Consider the following 26,248-nt stretch of genomic DNA (forward strand, 5'->3'; position numbering starts at 1 on the left):
ACAAGAAGAGAGAAGTTCAGTGACCTTCGAGTTCATGTTCTGGGTTCTGACACGATGACCGTTTTCAGAGGTCAAGAGGTGTTCACCACTAACCAATCCTGGTTACATAGTGGCTCTTGCTGGATACTTACTGATCAGTCATTGTCCTGCTTAGTCTGCCCTGTGAATCTGACAGATTCACACACACACACACACACACACACACACATGCACACACATCTGTGAAATCTCTTTAGCTGGCACAGGGAGGGCATATATGTCTCTCTGAGTATCTTCACTCCTGCCAGGAGCCATACTCACCATACCATAGCCCAGGTTTGCCCACCTTGCTCCGGTTCCTGTCAGTGTGAACCAGGAAACAAGGTTGTGAGGACTCCCTTTCTGCCATGCAGCACACACTCACTTCCTTCTGCAGCTACACCCTAGCCAGGAATTCTAGTCATTTTTTTTTCCTTATGTGCTTGGGAACCTTTTCTAGATATAATACAATAATATTCTCTTAACCTCTGTTAAATAGAAAAGGATTAACTTATCTAAGTGCATAGGCTCAGCCCCTGGAAGTGCTAATGAGATGTTTTCCCTTTTAAAGAAAATAAGTTGCTCGAGATTGATTTCTTGAATATAATAACTAGATCGGAAAATGACTGAGATGACCTTTTAACCACTATGTTAGCCTTTTCTCATCTTGAGTTATGTATATTCTGTAATATTTCCTTTTCTAGACTGAAATCTCATTAAGGGTCCGATTTACTCCACAAAATTTTGCTATCTATTGTATGAAATGAAGATCTGAGAGACATGAGTCAGGATGCTCAGTTATGTAAGACAGTGAACTTCTTGCAGATTGTCTGAGGCACTGACAGTGGGCGAGAGGCTGGATTTTAGCCTTTTAACTGTAGTTATGACAATGCTGTACTCTGGATATTTATCTGTAGTCAAGTTCCTTATTTGTCTAAAAATTACTGTCCTTGTCTTTCTTGAGTTATTCAGTATCAGCTTATTGCAGTGAATTATCCCCCTACATTTTTAAATGTTTTAAACCAGTTCCTTAGGTATAGGAAGTAGATTATGCACCACACTCACTGATTTGACTATTGCATATGAGGATTAAGGCCTTTAATTTTTACCCCCAGTATCACCTCAGTAGCATTAAGTTTTGATACATTCAGTAACCCTGTCCCCTTCTTTCCTTTCTTGTTATTTTCTTCAGAAGGAAAAGGACTGCCTAAGGAAAGAGTTACAAGAGCTGAAGAAGGAGAATAAGCTGTTGAAGGAAAACAACGCTCTGGCCAATAGGAAGAAAGAGCATTACGCGTGTGAAATTAAACGCCTCAATAAGGTACCAGAGCAGGTGAAGCAAGCAGAGTCAACAAGAAAGCCTCAGCAGGAGCGCTTCTGAATCACAGCAGACCCGGGGCCACAGTGAGGCTCCTCTTGCATCTGCTGAGGATGGTCTCCTCAGCAGGAGCGCTTCTGAATCACAGCAGACCCGGGCCATAGTGAGGCTCCTCTTGCATCTGCTGAGGATGGTCTCTCCAGTTTACACAGAGCACGTAGCCACAGCACGTAGCCCTATTTGGATAGGATGCTTTAGGGAATTTTTGTCCCGGCAAAGTACCATGAAAAGTAGAAATAACGAGAAATAATAGTCGTCAGTAAGAACATTTTTTTTTTTAAAAGGACCACATAACTGCATGGAGTGCTTGTGAACAATAACATATATTTTGGTCAACCACAAAAGCTTCCCGAGGAAGCAAGCCGTTCTTTAAAGTGATAGCTCTGGAGCTGGGTATGATGCATGCATGAAGTATGGAAGCATGCTCAGGGCCAAATTCAAGGCTGAGTTGCCTGCTGTCTGGGAAGCAAGCCTGAATCCACTGTGAATAGGAACCAGCCACAGAAAGAGGCAGGGCTTTGGCGGCCCACAAGTGGCTCAATAGCTAAGCTCAGAGGAGAAACTGAACTGCTATAAGAGAGTAACAATGAGTGTGTGAATGTGGGCACATATTTGTATATGTGTGTATATGAGTGTGTGTATATATATATATATGTTGGTCTATGTATATATGTGGGCATGTATGTATGCATATATATGTGTATTATATATGTGTCATATGTGCATGTATGTGTGTATATATGTGTATATGTGTGTATATGTGTGTAGTATATATGTACATATGAGTATATATATGTGTGTGTACATATATGTGTGATTCATGCATGTATGTATGTGTGTATGTGTGTATATATGTGTATGTTTATAAGTGTGTGCATATATGCATGTATATGAACATATGTGTATGTGTGTATGTTTGTGTACATGGGTGTATATATATGTGTAGTATATATGTATATATGTGTATATATGTGTGTTTGTGTACATACATGTGTGATTCATGCATGTATGTATGTGTGTATGTGTGTATATATATGTGTATGTATATAAGTGTGTGCATATATGCATGTATATGTACATGTATATGTGTGTATGTTTGTGTATATGGGTATATGTATATATGTATGTGTTTTGTTTTATGAACTAATATAATCTTCTGGGGAATGAGGAAACTAATTTAGCACAAAAACATAAATCCTGTACTGTTGTTTTTCCAAGAGCTAAGCCAATTGTAAATACAGGAATGTTGAAGGATGTGAATGAGTTGAGATATACATCACTCAATTAGGTGTTTCATGACCAAATTAACAGAAGTTATCTACAACAAAAGAAAGTAGCAGATTGACCTTTAAAATGTGTCCAGTCCTATACTTTGGACTGCATGACAGCTCTCTCAGAGATGCTATTTAAAAACCCCATGGAGCTGTGTGCCAGTGTCTTTGACAGAATGCTTCCTAACCAGACTTGGCATTAGGTGTACTTGCAGCACAAGTTATTCTTCAAGAGAAAACAGGAAGGTAAAGAAAGACTTCATAAACTGTATTTCATCCTTCAGAGAGATAGAAAATGTTCAGGAAAAATATATCTTTTCTTTTTTATCCTCTACTGGAAAAATTATTCCACATGAATCAGAGAATGTAGGATAACTGTGATCACATTTGAGCTCTGGGTCGGTTTGCCATCTGAAGGCAAACAAACAAGCAAACACCAAACCAAACCAAAAACCCAAACAACAAAAACATATAAACAGCCAAGAGTTTTGTATTTTGGTTCATTTCCATGTGCACATGCTATTGTATTTATAAAAAGATAAAGAGCAAGGGGATATGTTTTGTGTATATATGGTGAGGTGTGGGGGATGGGGGCGCCTCCATGGGCCCATGCTGAGGCATCCCTTCCACCTGAGGACCAGACACATGGTATAGTATAGAATAGAATTTATTCAGGAAGCAAGAAGAGGAGCTGGGAGGGTAGTAGATAGATAGAGAGAGAGAGAGAGAGAGAGAGAGAGAGAGAGAGAGAGAGAGAGAGAGAGAGAGAAAAGGAGAGGCTGGCCATGAACACTTGGAGAGAGAGGGGAGAAGGGGTGAGGAGACAGAGCAGGAGAAAGAAGGCAAGAGCAAGAGAGAGCGGAGGGGGCAAGCAGCCCCCTTTGTAGTGAGTCAGGCATACCTAGCTGTTGCCAGGTAACTGGGGCAATGCTTAGACAAAATACTAACACATGCTGTTTTTCTGCAATTGGTGATTATGGTTGACAGAACCTATTTAAATTCAGAGAAATAGGCAACTGCTTTCTACAACTATAATCTCAGCACTTGCGTAGCAGAGGCAGGAGGATCTTCTGCAACTTCAGGCCAGCCTGGTCTCTATAGCAAGCTTCAGACCAAGTAGGTGTGTCTCCAAAAAAAGGTAACATTACTGTTTGGTACATAGAAACATAAAATCTCATCAAGAAAAAAAAATAACCCTAACAAAATTCATATCTTTGCACAAATATATTTTCAACAAATACTTTTCTTCTCACCTCAATTAAAATGATATGCCCTCACCCCATATACAATCTAGTTTTTTTCCTGGCATTTCTGAATGTCACCCAGTACATAATGATGTCTAACATTTATCAGCCCTTATTTACTGATCCACTGTTTACTGTGAGCTCCTTGAGGTGGGCTTGGGCATGGCAGGAGCCCTGGTTACAACAGCATGGTACACAAATAGAGTGTGTGGCCACAGTGCGTGCAAGGGCTTATAAATAAGCCTTGTTTCTCTTTAAATAGAAAAAAAATGAAGTCTTAGGTTACAGTCATATTCTATGTTAATATTTGTTTCTATAACAAAGCAGCAGTAAAATACAGTTTTACTATGTATCTTCATGCAGGAGAGGCTTGAAAAAAACAAGTCAGCATGAAGCCTTAACTTTTCCTGCTTTGGTCACTGAAGTTTCTGGAGTGTCGAGAACAAGGCCTTTGTCATACAAAGTTCTTAAATGTTCATTAAATACTGAAAGAGTGAATAAATATTTAATCAATCAGTTTAATTAGAAAATCCACAACATACGCAATAACCAATTTTTGACCTTAGTGTCATCATTTAAAAGGCATCACATTAACAACATGTCATTTATTGCTTCTGATTCATGATTCATGATAAGGAACATAAAATTATATATCCCCCCCAAATACTTAAAACCCCAAAAGACTTCAGCCCACTCTGCTCAGCTGAAAGTGCCATTTGAAACATAGCTATAAAGTGATGATGAGATGCACGGAATTAATATTATTAGCAGGCTTAAATTTATTTATGTTTATTTGTTTATTTTTGTCTGTCTTTTTTTGTGTACCATGTTTGTACAGTCCCCTCAGATTCCAGAGGAGGGCACTAGATTTCCTGGAGCTGAAGTTACAGGTGGTTGGAAATAGCCGGATGTGAGTTCTAAGAACTAAACCCCAAAGCTCTTAAGTGTTCAGATGTCTAGATTTTTATGATGAATACTATTCTTTTTTCTTTTTGTTTTTTTGTTAACTGTTGCAATAAATATGAAGAAAATTTGGGTATACCTCAGAACATGGATTTGGGAGCAACCTTTAGCTGCACAGTAGAGATACAAGGAACAGACAGGAACACGAATCATTAATATAAGCTTGTACTTAATTAATTTTCTTTGGAGAAAATATCCAAGGATTTTGCCAATATCAAGTTCTTACAGAAATAATAGATATTTAATGGGAATGAAAATTGAGCCTAATCAGTTAGTGCCATCCAGAGCAAAACTGACTTGTCTGCCACTCTAGCATTTTGGGAATGGATGGATTGTTTAGTGTATCAGAACTGAGAGTGAAAAGGACTAATCTAGGACAGGTTCAAGGAAGTTGAAAAGTACCAAGATGAAACAAATGTTAACTTAACTCACATTTCATTCGTAACTCGTTTTTAAAATTTCAGAATAGCACTGAGAGGTAACGAGGCAATTAAAATAAGATGATCTCCAGAAGGAGTCTTGTCACATAGGTCTTGCCCATCCCATTGACATGTTTGATTGCTGTCACTCATTTGTGCCATCCTCTCAGGACTCTCTCTGCTATTGTTCACATAGCTTTAAATATTCAACTTTATTGCTATTGCCTAGAAGTATGCAGCTTATACATGTTACAAAAAAACTGAATGCTTTCACGCTCATAAGGATTCCCAACTCACTATCATAAATAAATAAATAAGTATACTGATAAAAAAAGTTTATTTAATAACTTTGTTCTTTATTTTTCTCCTAGAGAAAGAAAAAATAAAGACAAACAACAACCAAAAAAACCCCAACACCACCAAAACCTATTTTTTCCCCTAAAGGCACTCCTGCCAGCCCAAACATGGCAACTATGGCTCTGACAGGCCTTGCCCTTTTCCCTGAAAACCATTAGATTACCTTCTTAAAGATAGCACCAAAGTCTATTTGGTTATTTGTCCACTTCCTCCTCCTGAGGTCCCACTATCAAAGTACTCAAATCCAGCAATCACATCGCTCCTTGGCTCATCTAATAAACATGCCCAACTGAAATCAAACACCTCATCCTGACACGGGGTTTACTCTTTTACCTTTAGACATTTCCGTGTGTGTGTCTTCTCTCTCCTCCAGAGGCAGCCCTTTGCCCCAACCTCCCCAACCCAGGACAAATGTTCCTCTCCTTTGCTCCTTTCCCCTTCTCTCTCACTCTGTATCTCTTGTATTTATCTCTTATTTCCTGCCTTTGTCTCTCTTCTCCTTTGTGCTGAGAACAGTCTTGGGGGGCCTGAGGCTATACTGATTCCTTCAGTTTCTCCTGCAATGTTTTGAAAATTAATTAATACATCCATTGAACTGGGAAGTATGTTTAGATTCTAAAACCCACTAGTAGGAAATTCCCATTGTGACAAAAGCTGTTCAAGACAATAAGCTGCCTTCATGACAGTCCCGTGTAGCAGTGTGAACAGTACACTGCCACTATGATTATCTGTTTGCCCCTCTAAGCTTTGTAAGCTATTCCCCCAAGGAAGTGAATTCATAGACCCCTGAGATGAACCTTTTCTGAGTCCAGAAGACTTACTTGACTAATATTTAAGCTGTCAATTATGGTGCTGGGGATACTCATGGTGACAGCATCTGTCACAATGTTGAAAATTATTTTTATGAAACTCATCATGAATTGTAACTCTCCAAATGAGTGGTATCATCCTTACATAATCTAAATATGAGTATAAAACCCCATGGGCTAATGATAAAGGATGAGAATTCACTAGCAAATAGAAGCTTCTCTTTGCCTTCTCATCCCTTGACAAAACCATAAAGTTGTAGCGCATATCATCCCCACATAGTCATGAGGAAATAGATGTTTTGATAAATATGGCTGACTAGCTCAGGGAATGGAGTGCTAGAAAAGGACAGAATAGAAGAGAAACAGTGGGGCCTGGAGGCCTTGACTGTACAAATAGCTATTTGGTATAGATTTTCTTGGAGATATGGTGTGGCTATACAACAGTGTTCTTGGATCCCCCATTAGACCTAATGATTTAGAACCTCTGGATAGACTTCCCAGGGAATCTGCTCTTCTAGGTGCCATCAAAATTTGAATAGCACAGATATCAAACACACTGGAGGAAATCAGAGGCTCTGCAGAAAGCTCTTCCTCTTGTCTTTTCTTCTCTGTTCTTAGCTAGGAGACAGGGAGGTCAACATGAGTAATCTCCTTCAAAATAATGGAGGTTGAGTACTATACACATCATCCTGGGCAACACAGAGACTTGGAAAATATGCAAAAAATGAAAAAGAAAAAAAAGCCATTGAGCCATATAGAGAAAAATGTCTCCTCTTGTACTGGTGGAGGTTTTCACAATTATAAAAGAATTATTAAGATGATTGAAAATCTCTTATCAACAGTGTGCTTCATTTTTAATATAGGTTCTTCAGGATGCCTTGACAATTGGGAGCTCTTCGCTTTCTGAGGACTCAGTGAAGTATAAAGGCAGGTGCAGCCATGCAGACATGAGAACAGAGGTGGAATGTCACAAGCAGCAGGTCAGAGGCTACAAGTGGTGTGATCACGGGGTGAACACAGGGCTACAAGTGGTGTGATCATGGTGTGAACACAGGGCTCAGTGTGATACCTTTAGCTCTTACTGACTTGTCTCACAGGTTCCAGTAAGTGTATTTTAAAGAATCCTTCTCACGGGTGTTCTCATTGACAAACAGGCTAGCTCAGTTCCTTCCATTTGTTAGTAGATGACCAACATGTTTGCTATTGGATGTCAGCTCCCTCCTCTCACTACCCCATCCTCTCTAAAGCTCACTGAGTGGATTTTGTTACTGCATCATAATAAGTGACAATCTGCAAAATTAAATGGTAAAGTTTGATCTTCTTTCCCAGCAAGGACAAGTTTCTGGGTAAATGGTTTAGTTCAGGTTTAACGCAGACAGTGGCAAGTGTACCCTGGTTTGTAATGGCAAAGATACAATCACAACCTGTCTCCTCTGTATTTTAATGGCTCTATTGCTAACATCCTTAATTTATATTTAACCATTTTTGTTTTCTAACTGCCACACCACGAAGTGTCACATGAAATACTTGCAGTGTGTGGAATTAAGTGACTTCACTTAGGAGCTATTGCTAGTTAGCTCCATTTTAGAACTTGAAGTAGTGTCAACATTAAACTTCATTGGCCAGTGGTATACAATGGAAGCTAGAACAAAATAATAATAACAAAATTAAAAATGTGTATAGACATTTTTAAAAAATTATCCATGTTGTTTTTCTTTTGAGCTGCTCGTGTGTGCCCAAGAATAAAAAATAAAAAAAAAATTGGCTGGCTCTGCAAACAACCAAAGATAAAGTTATAATCATAAGTATCTCTATATTCTACCGTGATGGAAAGTTCATGAACAGAGGTTAAGAACACTTTAGTTTGGAAAAGCGCAAGCAATACCTTTTTCTGGAAATAATTTAAATTTTTAAGAGGAAAAATAACTTCTCAATCCTGGTTGGACAGACTGAATTCTCAGTTATAGGTTAGTACAAAGAACTTTCACCAAGCATATATATGTTCTATTTTTATTCTTATTTTTTCTAAACTTCAGACCTTTTGAATTCTGGTGATTGACACTTGATTTTGAAGAGGTTATTACTGGGGATGAAATCATCCCCATACAGTCTTACAAGGAGATAGAAACCACTAGAAATTCCTTTTAACTTAAGTATATTAAAGAATTACCCAACACTGGGTCCCAGAGACTATTTATGAAATAAGAGTTCTTCTGATCTTTTTCTTATAATATTTATCTTGGTGGAATGTGGAATGAGAGTTTAACTACCTACTACTCAAATAAAGGCAAGTTGGTTTGAAGCTGTTTTCTTTGAAGGGCTGTGCTGGAATGTCCCTGCCTTCCAAGGCATACATATTTCTAAATGCCATGCACATGCCTAGTGAAATCCCAGGTTTTGTTCAGTGGGTTTCCAGATTTAATGGAACTGGTGCACTTTCAAGGAAGCCAGTTTCACGAGGTATATTAAATATAAGCAAGTTAAGTGTAATAGAATATACTAAAAGTAGACTCAGCAAATTATTATGCTAAGTAAATTAAGGAGATGTTAATTAAGGAGAATGTAACTAATTGCCCCTTTCTATTAATTTTGAAGTTAACATACATTGTGAAGGATTCCATTGTGCTGTTTTCATAATTATATTCTTGTCTGCAACTTTTTCCCATCCCACTATTCTTGGTATTCCCGTCCTGGTGTTCTTTTTCCTCTCAGATGCCCCCCTCTTCTCAGATGCTTCCCTCCTCTCAGATGCCCCCCTCCTCTCAGATGCTTCCCTCCTCTCAGATGCCCCCCTCTTCTCAGATGCTTCCCTCCTCTCAGATGCCCCACTCCTCTCAGATGCTCTCCTCTTCTCAGATGCTTCACTCATTTTATGTCTCATGTATTCACCTCATGAGATTTTTTAACCTCCATCAATTCTCCCTTAAGATTTCTTACTCTCCTCTCATGACCTTCTTTTATTTTTATATCACACATACCTTAAGTAATGTGATTTATAATTTAAAGAACAAGAACATTGTTCTTGAAAGCTATGTCAGATATTTGAATAAGGAGGGAATTGGCATGGGACCTGCTTGATTGGCCATTCAGCTTCAAAATCTTCAGTCTTTCAGGAAATGTTAAAGTATTAATTATCCTTCTTTCCTTCTTAATTCACAGTAAATTATGAATTAAATTTTGTTTTCTAGGATTGTCATGACATTCCAAATTTTACATATGAGTTATTTTGGCAGAACCATTTCTAAGAAATTAGAAATTATTTTATGTAATAAAAATTTAAGTTAAAAGGGATCAAAATATAATTAGGTAATTTTGTGAAAATCATTTATTCAATCTAATAAGTAATATAACAATAGGCAGAAAGTTCTAATTGTTCCTAGTGAACAAATTACCCTCATTTATTTCTTGCATATGAAGCTACTTTAATTCATTTTGTTTGAGCAGAAATTATTTTATTTCCTACCATAATTCATTCCTACTGTATTTAATTCAGTTGGTGATAACTTGGTGTTGAGGTTTGGCAGTGTACTTCCTGTTACAGAGCTCTGTAACATATTCATCTGTTTGACATTATAGAAAAAGACCCATAAGTAACTTTTATGCAGATGACATCTGTAATTTTTTTACTTATATTAATAAAACAATCAAGCATACTATGTCTAAGCACACTATGGAATGGTTTATAAGCTAAGAAACATCCTCAGATCTAATATCTTAAATCTATTAGAAATTTTCTTTCAAGCTCTGATAGCCTAATCATTTTTTAGTATCTCATTAATTGTTGTAAAATAGTTATAGGATTCATATAAAGGTGCAGGAGATGATTTGATGGTTCATGTTAAATGTACTGACAAGGGACATTTGCCCATGTTTATAGAAATGAATAACACAGACATCAAATGTCATCGGTATGACTAATAGGTCAAAAGCCAGCTTCCTCTGAGTGTATCAGGTATGGAAGATCATAGGTCGTTTGACTTAGCAAGATGAAGTTCTGACTTAAATAGTGAGAAGACATAAAGCAAAGCATTGTGGCTCTGAACAACATAACTATCTTGTGCCCCAGTGTCCTCGTCTCTCAGGTTGAGATTATGCTGGGCTGCACAGAGGCACTGGAGGAGGCCTGGCATACAGAAGGTGCAGAAAGCAGCAAGTGCCCTGTATTAACACATATCATAATTCTCACACAGAAAAGGGACAGAGTCTCAACTTCAGGATAACCAATTCTAATTTCATTTAGGAAGCAGTGAAGATTTCTGTATTTATATCTAAATAGTTTTACAAAGACAGAAAGATATGAACTGACAAATTTATATAAGAACTTAAAGTTAGCTTAATTTCTAACTTGCCCTCGGGAATTTCAAGATAAAATCAACATATCACAACCAGGGGCAGTCTCTTTCATGTGGTATTACTGCCAGCAATGTACTTATCTCTGGGCTTCTGAGTGAGTCACTCATAGCTGGATCAAGATTAACTTTGGAACTAATGACTTGAAATCTCCTGATAAATAATATCTTCTTTTTCTATAGACAAAATTCTTGTCAGATGAAGAAAGAAAAATTAGTAAGGCAAGCACCTAAAATACGTATCTTGGCCCACACATAAGGTCTCTTTTCTTTTATCAACAGTTTTTATTCCCCCATAACATTTCCCATGGTCTCAATGGCATCTTTTTCTAGTAATGCAGTAGATAGTCCCGAGCTACCTACTTTTTCACTATGCCTAAAATGTCAGTGAATAGATAATACTTAGGAGTTACAGAGAATGTGAAGAACCAATGTACTTCTCAGAGCGTACCACTGGCACACAAGATTTGTCAGAGTGTAATCTAGCAAATGCAGTTTCCTTCACAAACCCACAAGTACCTGTGGCCCTTGGTGTTTCTCTCAGTTACTTGCATAACATAACCTGGAAAACTGTATCGAGGGCTTTATCTCTAGAAAATGGAACACCCTTCTGTCCCTGGACTATCTCACCCCACTACTTCTGTAACTAGACATTGTGTTTCTCCATTACTAATCACCTGCATGAAATCTCATGCTAGCATCTCTGTCTGTAATGGTTTGCCTTTAAAGATGCCCCTCTATGAAGAAAACTTACAAACAGTTAGTTGTGTTTACTTTTCAAGTGTTCCCAGTGTCCCTAATGATAATGCCATCTTGGGAAAGACTTACTTCATGAGACACTTCTATCACTCTAAGTTTTCATTGACATGTATTGTTTTGAGCAAGTATTAAGCTGGATTAGGTTGAACCTTCAAATGTAAGCAAAGGCTGGTTGTGTATAGCAAGTGTCAGTATAACTTCTCAGTTTCACTCACTTCCAGTAAATTGATTGTCTTCTCCCCAGATATGTCTTCCAACCTGTAACTGTGGCTTAGTTTTTTATCTATAGAATCCATGAGTACCAAAAGCCTCAGGCCAGAATAGCATCTATGGAATCATTCAGTGAATAACACTTCCTCCTTCAAAATATGTGGATATAGGAATCCCTGTTGGTAGAAATGATTGTGCAGCTCCCAAATAAGAGCATCTCTTCCATCTAACCTCCATTTTGCAATGTTCTCATGGTCCATGTCCACTATAATTATCTTTGGGACACTGAACCCACAGGACATACAGATATGAATAGATTAACTAAAAGATATCAAATTGAGCTCTAATTTTTTTGTTTGTTGTTATGTTTTTTGTTTTTTGTTTTTTTCCAGACAAGTTTTCTCTTTGTAGCCCTGGCTGTCCTGAAACTCACTCTGTAGACCAGGCTGGCCTCAAACTCAGAAATCTTCCTGCCTCTGCCTCCCAAGCCCAAGAGGTGACAAGCTTGCGCTCTAATTTTTTGAACAAATATATTTTAAATGCGCTATTCTCAATTACCACATATGACACCACCCAAAGGCCATTTTTACATATGAACAAAGTAAGTATAGTCGAACCAAACAACTATGATGTTTTCTTCAGTTATAAAGTGCTATTGAATTACCATGAATATTGATTGCTAGGCACATGCAAAAGAGTTTTGATCCTTCCCAGTTAAAAAGGGATTTTCTTAGAAGATGCAAGAAAAAAGTAGTTCACTAAAATTCTTCTTTGTAGCTGTGTCTGCCAAGACAGATGTATAATTATTTGTAAGCAGAATTGATTTGGAGCATTAACCTGAATAAGTCAGAACTTGTACACGTTGCTGTCCTTTGAGGAGCAATATTTCTTGCCTTTATGATCACCGTGTTTGATTCTACTCTGCTTTGCCAGTATGGGTGGAACCCTCATTCAGGTGGAATGGTCATACATTTTCTACATCTTGGAATGAACAGACAACTCTCTCTACCCTTAGGTTTTATTAACAATGTAATCACACTTCAGCTCTGAGACTTTGAAGTAGGGTTTTCCTAGCAAATCACTTAGAAAAATGTGTTTCTCCAGATGGTCTGGACCCTGATACTTTTGTAACTTAAAACTTTCTCCTTTGGGAGCAGATAGTATCTGTGGAGAAGCAGAAGGACAGTGGAACTTAGTGAGGTCCCTTTGGACCTTCATCTTTCCCTGATGTGGCCAGTTGCTGGTCCCATCTACTCTTTATCTTTGTTACTGACTTTCCTATTTTTGCAGTCTTCACTAGAAACACTTCTGCAGCTCTTCCACCATAACCATCACTCCTTACAAATTTTCTCTCAAGGATATAGAAGTAAATTAAGTTTGCTGGAAACATAAGGAAAAAGAGTTATACCTACAGTTTGAGAAACTTGATAGTCTTGTGAAATACAAGGTACATGAATAACTCAACTTTATGTTGGAATAGAGATGGTTGGCAGCTTCTGCCAACCTTCATTAACAGGAAGTAGGAAGAAATTCATGTCCTATGCCATAGTAAACTTTCCCGGAAGGAATTTCAGATCGTAATGTTATCAACACAGAAGCTAGAATTTGATAAAGGAGAAGCAAAGGCTTGCACATTAAACAGTGCTCTATTGAATGAAATCAGTGTAACCCAACCTCAAATAGAATTTTAAAAGAATAATTCATATCTCTTTACATCTGCACCTGAATTAAATCATAGCTAATAATGTCGGTAAGATTACACTTTCTTACCTCCTGTTGGCAGCTCTCCTGAAATATAAAGCTAGGGCTCACATCACTTAGCTCCACCATGTGCTACTTGAGTCATCTAAAAATAAACAAGAAGATAAGGAAACACAGTTGATCTCATTTCCTCTTGCAGTCCTTTCATGGGCCAAAGAGTCAAGAGCCTAGGTACGGGAAGGGTGAGTTGGGTCAGGCTGCTGTGAACTGAAAGAGCTGACTAAACTTCATTCCAAGAGGTTAAAAATAAAGCCAACGGCTTAAAATTTTCTTGGCAGTTTAGGATGATAAGTGTTTTACTTGGAGCTACTACTGCTGTGATGACACAAATGATCAAAAACAAATTGGGAAGGAAAGAGTGTATTTCCTTATAAATTGTGAATCATAGTTCATTGAGGAAAGCCAAGGCAGGAACTTGACAGGAACATGGAGGCAGGAGCTAATGCAGAGACCACAGAGGGGGCAGGTCACGAAGAGGGTTACTCATTTGCTTCCCATACCTTATTCAACTTGATTTCTTACAGAACCCAGGATTACCAGCCCAGGGGTGGCACCACCTACAACAGGCTAATTAAAATGCCCTACAGGCTTGCCTGCAGCCAGATCTTAAGCAAGTATTTTCCAAATTGAGGCTTCCCCCTGTTAGATGACAGGAGCTGCTAGACGACAATAGCTTGTGAAAGTTGGTGTAAAACTAACCAACACAACAAAGTAATAGTTACTCAATGCAGCTGGCTTGTTCCCTAAAAATCAACAGATAAGTGGAAACTTAGGAGGAAATTTCAAGTATATATACATACATACATATATACATACATACATACATACACACACACACACACACACACACACATATATATATATATATATATATATATATATATATATACCATTTAGTTAGTGTACCTATTGTGCAATGTGGAGCCAATTTTCTCTGGAGCTTCAGCAGAAGGGAAGCTTTGTCCAGCTTTGCCTCCTGAACTTCTGCTTGCTGTATTCCCAAGAAGCCTGTGGTTTCTTTCTCAGTCCACTGGAAAATGTTAAAGTTGTACTTTGTTCTGGCTTTCTTATTGCCTACAAGTGAAGGTCTTAAAAACAGCATTTATTTGATTGGCAGGAGGTAGTAAGTTTTCAGAGGTGTTTATACTTCTTCAGAGATTCAAAAACACCATTTCAAGACAGAGAGGGAGAGGAAGTGGAGACAGAGAGGGAGGGAATGGGATGTTCTAATGACTGCCTGATGCTATGCTAAAACACTGACTGAAACCAACTTGGGGCTAAGAGGGTTTATGTGGCTCATTCATCTGCATCACACATTTCATCATTGAAGGAGGCCCCAGTAGGAGCACAAGGCAGGAGCCTAGAGGCAAGAACTAAAGCCAAGACCATTCATGAATGGTACTTGCTAGCCATGGCTTCCACAGCCTGCTTTCTTATACAACTCAGGACCATCTGCCCAGGGATGGGACTGTCCACAGTAATCTGGGCCTTCCCACATCAATTATTAAGCAAAAGAATGTCCCACACATGTGTGCACAGGTCAGTCTGATGGAAGCAATGCCTTAACTGAGGTTTTCTCTTCCCTGTGATTCTACTTCATGTCAAAGTGACAAAAATGTTGAGAAAATAGAGGAGTTGGTGGGGGGACAAAAGAAGAAAAAGAAGAAAAGAAATTAGGATAGTGGGTAGAGGAAAGGGACAAATAATGTACAACTCCCAAGTTATAACAATTCTAGCTGGGCACAGGCAGAGGGGCTGAGGTAAGGCCACAGTGAGATGTGGAAGACTGACAAAAGGTATGTATCAAAACGACTTTTTTGTGCATTAGCTACTTAACAAAACCCACCGAGTATAATTATATTTCAGTGTGCCACCGTGCTTTTTTTGAAGACTATATTTCTATAACAGTGTTTTATTTTTTCTTCCCCCACAGCCAGCCTATCAGTGGAATGCTCTCAACCAGCACAAGGCACATGGTAAGAGCACAGCTTTAATGGGGATTCCTTCATGTTTACATAGAAAAGGGATTTTGGGGAATGCCTATTCAACATCCATTTGTACCAGGGAAGAACTTACTGGAAAGTTGTGTTGCACACACAACTCTGATTTGTGGTCTGGAGCGAACTCCTTCAGACAATGTTGAGATGCCAAAATGTGTGTCCCAAATCTGTGTTCAGCTCCTGTATTAGGCTCAGAGACAGAGACTTAGAGATGAACCTTTAAATACATCCATTTATAGCACTCTGTAAGAGCAACAGCACTCTCATTATACCCTGAAGGACAGATGCAAGCCTACAGCCCAAGAGGCTCCAAGGCAGACAATTGTTGTTCTGTTTTGAGACATGGCCTCAGGTAGAACAACAGCCTCAATCTCATTAGGTAGCTAACTAAGGATGAACTTGAGCTCCTGATCCTCTTGTGATGTCCTCAGAGTCAGACTTACAGGGCTCTACCACCAAGCCCAGCAAAGCAGATGTTTCAAATGTCATTGGCAGAACCCCAAAGCTCAGAACTGTGTTCCCTTGGGATGTAATGCCAGACTCTAAGGAACAGTTCTGTTCACCCAGAGCTGTTTACAGCAACCACCTCTCATGGTGCTGGAAAAATAGTAAGCGCCATCTGCAAAATACTCAAAACTGAAAGCACCTGTAAGTCTCATTTTCCTTATGTTTACGATTCTTCCTCCTTTGCTGTAGAGTTAACCTTACTCTCTGCTTGTTTGTACAGTGCCTAGAGGCCATCCAGGGGTAGATAACATGAACCAAGTTATCCTTCTTTTCTTAGCCATTTAAAGCCTTACATGACATACACTTACTCCACCTCGTTCATTTTCAGAGATGAACAAGCAACTTTTCTTGATGGGAATTTTTCTTGAAACCTCAGGATAAGCTCTGTAGCTTCAACTTATACTTGAAATGTTATCACACTTAATTCAAAGCTGAGATAATGATTTTTGTTTTTAACATGTTCCGCCCCTCCAACTCCATCATCTGTAGTGTACATAGTCTCTTTCTCAGCTATGTATCATGGCTACAGGTCTCCATCACAAATCTCCCATGTTCTTGGTATCTCTAATATCCTGGAGTCTCTACTGCCACCTAGGTCTATCTTGCAACTTCACACAATGTTCTCTTGGAGACCTCCATTGCAGGGTCTTGGATCCTGCCACACATTGCCTGTCCTCAGTTCTTTAAAACCACAGAATGGAGTAGGACTCCATGACACTTGCAACCTTGTCCTTCATGCTTCTAACCAAAACCATGTGGATGACACTGTCAAGTTCTGTTCTTACCATTAGATGGTACCTAGGACACTTGGACCTGAGTTGCATCAGCTTTTGTGTGCTGACCTTGGGAAAGGTCTCTCTTAAGCTCCTGCTTTTGAGGGACGGAGAATTCCCTCAGCTGCTTTCTCAGTTCAGGCTTTCTTCTTTCATGTAAATTTGCATTGTTTTATGGAGCCTTTATTGAGTGGGTTTTATCTAAAAGTCATCTTTTATGTTGTTGCAGTGTAGAGTGCCACTGTTCGATTCAGTGATGCTACTCTCAAGAACAATTATAGCTGCTTTGTTGTCTGTACTCTTTCTGTGAAATTGTAATCTTGTTCCCATTTCCTCAGTTGATCAAACAAATTAGTCAAATATGTTTAAGTTCAGTTTCATGGAAGTTCTCAGGACATGGGCAGAATGTAGTCAAATTTTTTGCCAAAACTTCACATGAATGCCGCCTAGTCCATCTCCAATAGAGCTCCCATTCTCCTTTGAGATCTCATGAGCAGGCCTCCATTTCTGATACCATTTTGTTTCTCAAGATCCCAGAAAAATGGCTATTAAGCTCTCCTTCCAAAGCACCAAACTATTGAATGTTTCAGTGGTAACAGCTCAAAGGACTGGAGAACTTCATTGGTATGCTCATATAGAAATTGCCCCACTCATTTTCTGGGTACTGATTTTTGTCTTAGTTTCTCTTCAGTTGTGATAAAATGCTCTGACAAAAGAAAAATTAGAGGGAAGGATTTATTTGAGCTCACAGTTTGAAGTTATACTATATAACTATGGAGAAGCTACAGTAGTAGGAGTGTGGGACAGCTTCTCATGTTGATTCACAGTCAATAATCAGAGAATATAAATGAAGCCATGTTGCCCCTTAGTTCCTTGTCTCTGCTTTTGTACAGTATCCCAGCGAGGGAATGGTGTTGCCCACTGTGGGTAGTTCTTCCTTTCTCAATTAATGTAACCAAAAGAATTTCCCCAAGAATACCTTGGAGGCTTATCTCCAAGGTGATTCAAGATTTAGACAATTAACATTGAGCATCACACATCAACACTGAGGTAGTAAAGGCTCTAGGTTATATTAGTATCATAAAGAAACATAAAAATGAACATTCTATAATAAAATGTCCAGATATTTTTCAGAACATACTAGGCTTTCATTTTGCTTTGATTTCTACTATAGACAGACTAACTTCAATATAACTAGTAAGGTTTTGATCTTCCTCCTCCGCATCCCGCCAATAATGACGAAATGCATTAGAAAGGTATTAACCTGGGACATTGCATAAAAGTGTGTAGTTTTGAAATCCATTGAATTGCTTCATGGTATAATTTCCCAATTTCTAATAGTATACAATGAAAATAAGATATTATCTCCATGTGCTACAGTTTTAATCATTAGAAAATAAAATTACTAATTCACTAATTAGTAATCTATATATCACTACCAACGTCTTTCTAATCCAGTGTTACAGTAGATAATAATCACATAAAGTATGAATTAATTATGATGATTTCACAACTTAAATAAAATATATAAAGTGAAACTTGTCAGCTACATAAGATCTACTGATATATCTGCCTATAAAAATATAATGAGCTTTGTGATATATAAACTTATAATAGCAATTATAATGATAACAAAACAATCAAGAAAGATACCTGTAATGTACCAATTCAAGAAGTTTCATAACATTGTTTATTTTAATCTTCCCAGCAATACTATAACATATGTTTATTTTATGCCAGCTTATATGTGAGAAAACTGAGCCTTAGAGAATTGTAGTAACATTTTAAATTTCATAGTGCAATTTAACATTAAATTTAGATTCTTTTGTATAAAGGATTGCAAACCTTGGGATTTCAATTTCAATTTCTATCACTATATTAAAATGTTAAAAATGAGAATGTGTGTATTCTCTAATTTGGATAATTAGCTTGGTGATATTTACTTTTCAATAGTTTTGTCTACCTTTGAGCTCACAGCATGCATTATGGCCTTTTCTAAAATTTTTCATTAGAATTCAAAAGTAATAAACTCATTCTATGAACAACATAATTGCTCCAAAGGAGAGGATAAAAACCACCATTCAACACAAACAGAAGGTATTGTGTATTCTTTATCTGATATTTAGAATATCACAAGTAAAAATCACAATACTGTATATAAATAATAAACATATTACCTGACCCATGCATGAAAGGCCTGGCAGGATCTCTCAGGCAGCTGCTGTTGAAACCTGCCATTCTCTACTCCCACACAGCTCTGTCTTTGACTGTCACTGGACACAGCCATAGGATGACTGTCAGTTAGCCCTACTAAATAAATCCCTTACTCAGAATTTTTTTATTTTTTATTTATTTTTATTAGTTAATTACTCAGAATTTTTAACTGTTTGTTTTCCTCTATAACTACTTCGTAGCTCAAGGGAGGCTGCCTTTATCAAGTCTGAAATCATGTTTGTCACAGTGAAATGTATGTTGCCATTAATTTTACCAGTGAATCTTGCTGCGCTTTCATTCATCTGAACTGGGAAGTCCCTTTGGATCTGGAGTTTTAACTCAGTTGTTTTGAATTTTCATATAACAATTTAACAGTAATAATTACTAAGAAATCTTAGGTTTAAACTTTAAATTATACGTTGTCTTAGTTTTATGCCTGGTGCTGTGATAAGATGCCTTGATATAAGCAACTTTAAAGAGAAAGCCTTCATTTGGTTCACAGTTTGGCTTACACTCTAGACCAATGTATTAATCACTCCTTCTCATTCTGTCCACAGTCCAGCCCATGAAACAGTACTGTCCACATTTAGAGTGACTCTTCCCACCTCAATTAACCTAAGTATAAAAATCCGTCATAGGCATGCTTATAGCTCAACCTAATGCAGACAGCTCCTTGTTGAGGGAGTCCTTCCCAGTTGATTCTAGATTGTGTTAAATGACAATTAAAAGTGACCATAACATACATCTCATAGTTTAATGACAGTAGTCCTTGTTTTAGTACATGATAGTTTGTTTCAGAGAACAGCCATGCTAGACTCATATCTGCAAGCATAACAGAGAATCATTAATAGTGTCAGGGATTGGTGTTTGCTCATGGGATAGATCTCAAGTTGGGCCAATTATTGGTTGACCATTCCCTCAGTCTCTGATCCATCCCCAGTCCCTGCATTTCTTTGTAGACATGATAAATTTTGAGTGGGAAGTTTTATGGGGGAATTGGTGTCCCTATTACCTCACTGGTATTCCTGCCTGGCTCCAGGAGGTGGCCTCTTCAGGCTCCATATCCCCACTGCTGTGAGTCTCAGCAAAGGTCATCACCATTGATTTCTGGGAGTCCTTCCATCCCAAGTCTCTGGCAAGTCCTCCAGATGTTCCATACCCTGCTACCCCCAGCAGCTGCAGATTTCCATTCATTCTCCTGGGCCCTCTGGCCCTCTTTCTTGTCTCTCCCCACACCTGATCCTAACTCCCCTAATTCTCCTCCCCATTTCCTCTCCTACCCAGTTCCCTCCTTCCATCAGCCTCCTATGATTTTTTTTTATTCCCCATTCTAAGTGAGATTCAAGCATCCTTGCATGGGCCTTCCTTCTTATTTAGCTTCTTTGGGTCTGTGGAGTATAGGGTGGATATCTTGTACTTTATCTAGCCATCCTTCTTAGCATCTAGTGATTACTATCACACACTCTTATGTTTTGAGATAAAAGACTTTAGCTTTCATATGCAGAAGAGAACATCTGGCATTTGTCTTGTTGTGTCTGGCTCATTTCAGTTAAAATAACAACCTTCAGTTCTGTCCATTCTGCTGTAGACAGGGTTTCATTATGTTATGGCTGAATAATATTCTATCATGTGCATAACCCACATTTTCTTTATCCCCTTGCACATTAATAGATAAATAGGTTGAATCCTATGTAGATTTTGATACTGAGGTGTCTTTTTAGTACACTGATTTGTTCCCTAGGCATATTTTTAAAGGTATGAAGATTTGACCCTATGGCAGATATAGAAAAAAATATGATATTTCATATACCATTCATTGACACATGTGCCTTAAAGATCAGACAATATTGTTGCTATTAGTTCCCTGATTTCTGACAAGTTTATTTCTTTATTTCTAATTAACTGAAGTAATAAAGCAATGATTTCTATCCATTATCCATCCAGTATCTTCCCCTATAATTATTCCTGTTATGAAAATTAAAGCTGAAATTACAGAGGTTTTTATACCTTGGATATCTATTTTGAAATTACTCCATGCATCTTATTTCATATTTTACAAATAAGGCTACATTTAAAAATTTATTTTTAAGGTTAGCATAAACAGTAATGGGTTTTCACTGTGGCATTTTAAACTATATGGTTCATTATATTTTGTTCTTGTTTGTTCCCTCCCTCATTCTGACCTGTCTTCTTGTTCTCCCTTTTACCAATATGGCCCATGTACTCTGCTCTCCTCTCTTCCCCCTCCCATTAACATTCCTTCTTTACTTTCTGATGACAATAGATTTGTGGAAAATGCCTTTATTATATTGAGTTTTATTCCCTGGTCATCACTGTCTTTGGGGCTTTTATCATAAAGGGATGTTGACTTTGATTGAATGCATTTTCTGGGTTTATTTGAGACTATTGTGTGATCTCAGTTTTGAAGTTTATTTACACTTACTGACTTGTGAAAGTAGAACCAGCCCTGCATTCCTGAAATGAAGCCTAGCTGATTATGGTGTATGATCTTATTAATGTGTCATTGAATCCACAAAAACATATTGATAATTTGTGCGTCTATGTTCATGAATGAAACATGACTATAGTTTAAGCAGCTGTAATGTCCTTATTCTGTTTGGGTATTGGGGTAATATGGGCTTCCATGCATGAGTTTGGTGGTATTCCTTCCCTGTCTATTTGTAGAACACTGTGAGAAATACTAGTGTTAGTTCTTTATTATATGTTTTATTGGATTTGCTGTCAATCCTTCCAGTCCTGAGTTTCTCATCATAGGTAGGCCTTTTATTATTGTTTTAACTGTCATTTGTTTGGATCTATTTAAGTTTTTAAAATATATCCTTGAAATAATTTTGGTAGATCATATGTGTCTGAGAGTTTATCCACTTTTTTTCCAGAATTTTCTGTTTTTCTTAAATATAATTTTTTTTCGTTATGAACCTCTGGATTTCACTGGCACCTGATGCAATATTCCCCCCTTTTATGTATAATTTTATTGATTTGGTTCTTCTCTGTATTCCTTTTGTTTAATCTAGGTACAGTTTCATCCTATGACTCTCAATCTATGGGTGTCCTTACCAGTAAGCTGTGTTTCTTGGATCTAGTTTTATAATTCAGTCATCCGTACTGGATCTCTTGATTGGTGAGGTGAGGTGAAACTGTTCTCGTTTAACGTTACCACTGAGAGATATTTGCCGATTTCTGAAACGTTGTTGGTTCTGCCTGGCTGGATAATTGTTTGATATGCATCTCTGGCCTGTCTGTATCCAAGGCTGCTTTCCTGCTTGGGGTGTGATGAATTTCCTGCGAGTCCTCCTTTGTGTAGCTACTCTTCTTATGACGTTTACTCTTTCTATGCTGTCATTGTTGAAAAGGCTTGTGTTTGTGCTTTCAAGGCCTCCAAACGGTGTCATCACCCTGATGAAAAGATGCCGCTGAGTGGCAAGCAGACTGCAGGGCCTCAGAATTTTCAGGTTCAATGGCAGTGACCAAAACTATGTGGCCCCAGAGGTTGCCTAACCTCAATCTCTGGCCTCTCATACACCAGGGTTATTTTCATTCATGAGATCTGCCTGCCTCAGAGGATTGGTGCTTTAGCCTTGGCATCCACTGCCTGCCAGGGTGTCAAAACTGCCTTCAGAGCCTGTCTATTGCACTGTGGCAAATTAAATTCGGGTTTCTGGGGTCTTGGGATTTTTAATTTTTTTTTCTGTGTGCTATGATCACTGGGGCAGCTGCTTTAAATAATAGGTTGTTGGGGGCTCTTGTGGGCTATAGGGAACCGGCACCATGGTGTCGGGCTGCAAGATCGGCCCATCCATCCTCAACAGCGACCTGGCCAACCTGGGGTTCGAGTGCCTGCGCATGCTGGACTTGGGGGCCGACTACCTGCACCTGGATGTAATGGATGGGCATTTTGTTCCCAACATCACTTTTAGTCACCCTGTGGTTGAAAGCCTCCAAAAGCAGCTAGGCCAGGACGCTTTCTTTGATATGCACATGATGGTATCTAGGCCAGAAAAGTGGGTAAAAACCAATGGCTGTGGCAGGTGCCAATCAATATACCTTTCATCTTGAGGCAACTGAGAACCCAGCGGCTTTGATTAAAGACATTCGGGAAAATGTGATGATGGTAGGCCTTGCCATCAAACTAGCAACTACAGTTGATTATTTGACCCCATGGGTTAATCAAATAGATATGGCCTTGGTAATGACTGTAGAACCTGGGTTTGTAAGGCAGAAATTCATGGAAGATAAGATGCCCAAAATTCACTGGTTGGGGACCCAGTTTCCAGCTTTGAATATAGAGGTCGATGGTGGAGTAGGTCCTGACACTATTCAGAAGTGTGCAGAGGCAAGAGCTAACATGATTGTGTCTGGCAGTGCCATTATGAGGAGCGATGACCCCAGAGCTTACTAAGAAACGTTTGCTCAGAAGCGGCTCAGAACTGTTCTCTTGAACGATGAAGCCACAAGGAACCCAGTTTCTGTTCATGAAACCCTTTTTACTGGAAAAGAGGAGAGCTGACTACAAAATCACATTGCAGTCGAAGCAGTGCTCCAATCCAGTGATTAAAACCAATTGTTCAGGATGTTCAAGAGGTTAGAAATAACTATACCTTTCTAGACATGCCATTTAGAAATTAGCGTGATGAAAAATATTCATGTTTATACTGGGAGAATGATTTTTGTAAAGAGTGAAAATGTGATTTGTTAGATTATAGGTAGAAATGTACCTTAATGGCTTAAGAGGAAAATTAGCTACTATGAAAACATTTTCTGTATTTTTACAAAGAATATTCTGTTGATTTCCTGGTTTATCCCTAAAGCAAATGACACCCATATTTTCTCTAGTTAACGTCATTTGTGATTCGTTTATATGCCTGAGAATATGAATGGAATGAGACTAAAATTAGAAGCTTTGGTGGGGTGGCATGTCATGGTCTGGCATTTGAATTATTTTTACTTTTTATCTTATACTTGGTTTATTAAAAACTATAAAAATAATGTATGAGCCCCTAGGGTTTCTGAAATGCAAGCACAGATTTATTTTCTTTGTCACAGCAGGTTACTCTGTAATTCCTTCCTGCCCCTTGGTCTCACTCAACCACCATTCTTAGGGGTATGAAATAGCTGAGAGCAAAAAGGAGCTATACAGTTCCTCTTGGAAGCATCACTAGGTTGGATACTAATAGAACAGAGTACCCTATTCTAGCTCTTTAACTTTAGTAAAATCACCCAACTTGTTTTCACTATAAACTCTTACGTTTATTGAATGGAACCATAACTATTGTGTGTTTGAGAATTAAAAGTATAACATAATTTTGGAAGACCTATAGTTCTTCTGGACTGTAGAGAGTGTTCAACACAAAATGGCAAGCATCATGTCTGTTTTATGAGTTATTAAGCACTTTGGTATAATCATGTTAACTGCTAAATTGTCCTATAATTGTTAGAACAGGTAATTTTTTTCCTATCTTAATACTAAAAAATGTAAAGCCTGGTACATAGAAAGGGTCTGGTCAGAAGCAGTTTTCTGGTGTGTACTACTGCTCTGACTACAAACAGAGCTCTTGAGGAGGATTAGAAAAAAGAAAGTTTTTACTTTTCTTATTTTCAGAGTAACTGTATCTAGCAGAATCAGAGTAAGTCGACAATATTCTGGAAATATAGATTTTGACCCCAAGCATGGGTGGATGGATGGACAGATATATCTTAATTTCTAAGAAGGAAGAAGTAGGCTAAGAGATGATAGAATACAGACTTAATCCATAAATAAGTAGTAGTAAAATAAGTACTGACAAATAGGCATGGAAAAGAGAGCTTGCTTGGGCTTTTTCCTGCCCTGTAAGATAAAAGTTTATTAATACTTGTTTTTATTTTAGATTATGAAAGGTTTGTGCATTTAATCAAATCACACAATATAAGGCATATAGAAATAACTTTCATTAAAAAAGCTATGTAGAAGGTTATAATATCAGTCATGACAAAGATTTGAAATTATTTGCTGGGACAACTTATATTTTTCTGGCTTTTGTTATCTTTTTCTTAAAAAATAAATGTACAGTAAAACAAAAAACCAAAACCAAAACAACAAACAAAAAAAACCCAAAAACCATGGCACCAGACCCCTGTCCTCCAAGCCATACTGCATTGCAGGAATCTCTGTCTCAGCAGAGCCTGCGACTGGCTTTGCGACTGCTGAGGCCCATGGTTTGCCCTGAGAACAAGCCTGCCAGTCTCTTTATAGAGCTCTCCTGGCTGACCTTCTGGAGGAGACTTCTGCATCTCTTCCTGCTCTGGGACCTCACAAGTCTGGAGCTATGCTTGACTTGCCCCCCACCTCTTGTCTTTTTCTTTTAACATAGTCTATCTTTTCTTTTTCTTTTAAAATACCCTCTCACCACCTTTGTGAACTTGCGACTCTCTGTCTTTGAAGTTAGTCAATTTTTTTCCTGATTCTTTCCCTTCACTGGGTCATACAGAAATACCCGTAGGGTACCCTCTTACCTGGAAATGCTTCATACAGTGTAAAAGATAATAGACATGAATGGTTAAATCTTTTTTTTTTCATTTTTAAATCATTTAATTTATTTACAACATCATCCACAGAATGAAGTAAGTTCATACTTACAGGTTTATGTAACAAAATACAAATTTTTTTATTATTAGATATTTTCTTTATTTACATTTCAAATGATATCTCTTTTCCCGGTTTCCCCTCCGAAAAGAAAAAAAAGATCCTGTTCCTTCCCCCCACCCTGCTCACCAACCCACCCTCTTTTGCTTCCTGGCCCTGGCATTCCCCTACACTGGGGCATAGAACCTTCACAGGGCCAAGGGCCTTTCCTCCCACTGATGACCAACTAGCCCATTCTCTGTTATACATATGCTGCTGGAGCCATGAGTCCCACCATGTGTACTATTTGGTTGGTGGTTTAGTCCCTGGGACTCTGAAGGTACTAGGTAGTTCATATTGTTGTTCATCTTAAGGGGCTGCAAATCTTTCAGCTCCTTGGGTCCTTTCTCTAGCTTCCTTCATTGGGGACCCTGTGCTCAGTCCAATGGATGGCAGTGAGCCTCTACTCCTGTATTAGTCGGGCAGGCACTGGCAGAGCCTCTCAGGAGACAGCAATATCAGGCTCTTATCAGCCAGCACTTGCTGGCATCCACAATAGTGTCTGGGTTTGATGATTGAATATGGGAAGGATTCCCA

General features: G+C 38.3%; 2 protein-coding genes and 1 long non-coding RNA gene across 6 annotated transcripts in view; 2 read left to right on the plus strand and 1 right to left on the minus strand.

The window, feature by feature from the left end:
• Positions 1-26,248, plus strand: part of Tnip3 (TNFAIP3 interacting protein 3) — a 72,583-nt gene that overhangs the window by 33,499 nt on the left and 12,836 nt on the right. Inside the window, exons 8-10 of one of the 2 annotated variants that reach the window (XM_031382080.1) lie at positions 1,211-1,339; positions 7,323-7,439; positions 15,472-15,514. In XM_031382080.1, the coding sequence (XP_031237940.1) occupies positions 1,211-1,339; positions 7,323-7,439; positions 15,472-15,514 (289 nt within the window). Of the gene's footprint in view, positions 1-1,210; positions 1,428-1,504; positions 1,650-7,322; positions 7,440-15,471; positions 15,515-26,248 lie in introns of those variants that run through there. The other variant, XM_031382079.1, reaches the window with a different exon arrangement.
• On the minus strand, positions 4,194-22,309 carry LOC116099012. Of its 3 annotated transcripts, none has more exons than XR_004122040.1 (5): positions 22,111-22,309; positions 15,615-17,524; positions 14,445-14,626; positions 13,548-13,623; positions 4,194-4,396 (listed from the first exon to the last, which is right to left on the minus strand). It is a non-coding gene; the product is annotated as an uncharacterized LOC116099012 (long non-coding RNA). The 3 variants fall into 3 exon arrangements; XR_004122039.1 differs by lacking the exon at positions 4,194-4,396 and adding an exon at positions 12,639-12,941 and having other exon boundaries at positions 14,445-14,568; XR_004122038.1 differs by lacking the exon at positions 4,194-4,396 and adding an exon at positions 12,639-12,941.
• Positions 22,822-26,248, plus strand: part of LOC116099009 (ribulose-phosphate 3-epimerase-like) — a 16,263-nt gene continuing 12,836 nt past the window's right edge. The window contains 3 exon segments of the mRNA XM_031382078.1: positions 22,822-23,061; positions 23,063-23,441; positions 23,444-23,634. Of these exon segments, the coding sequence (XP_031237938.1) occupies positions 22,822-23,061; positions 23,063-23,441; positions 23,444-23,499 (675 nt within the window). The 3' untranslated portion in view covers positions 23,500-23,634.

Source organism: Mastomys coucha, unplaced genomic scaffold (genome assembly GCF_008632895.1).
Source record: "Mastomys coucha isolate ucsf_1 unplaced genomic scaffold, UCSF_Mcou_1 pScaffold20, whole genome shotgun sequence".
NCBI lineage: Eukaryota > Metazoa > Chordata > Mammalia > Rodentia > Muridae > Mastomys > Mastomys coucha.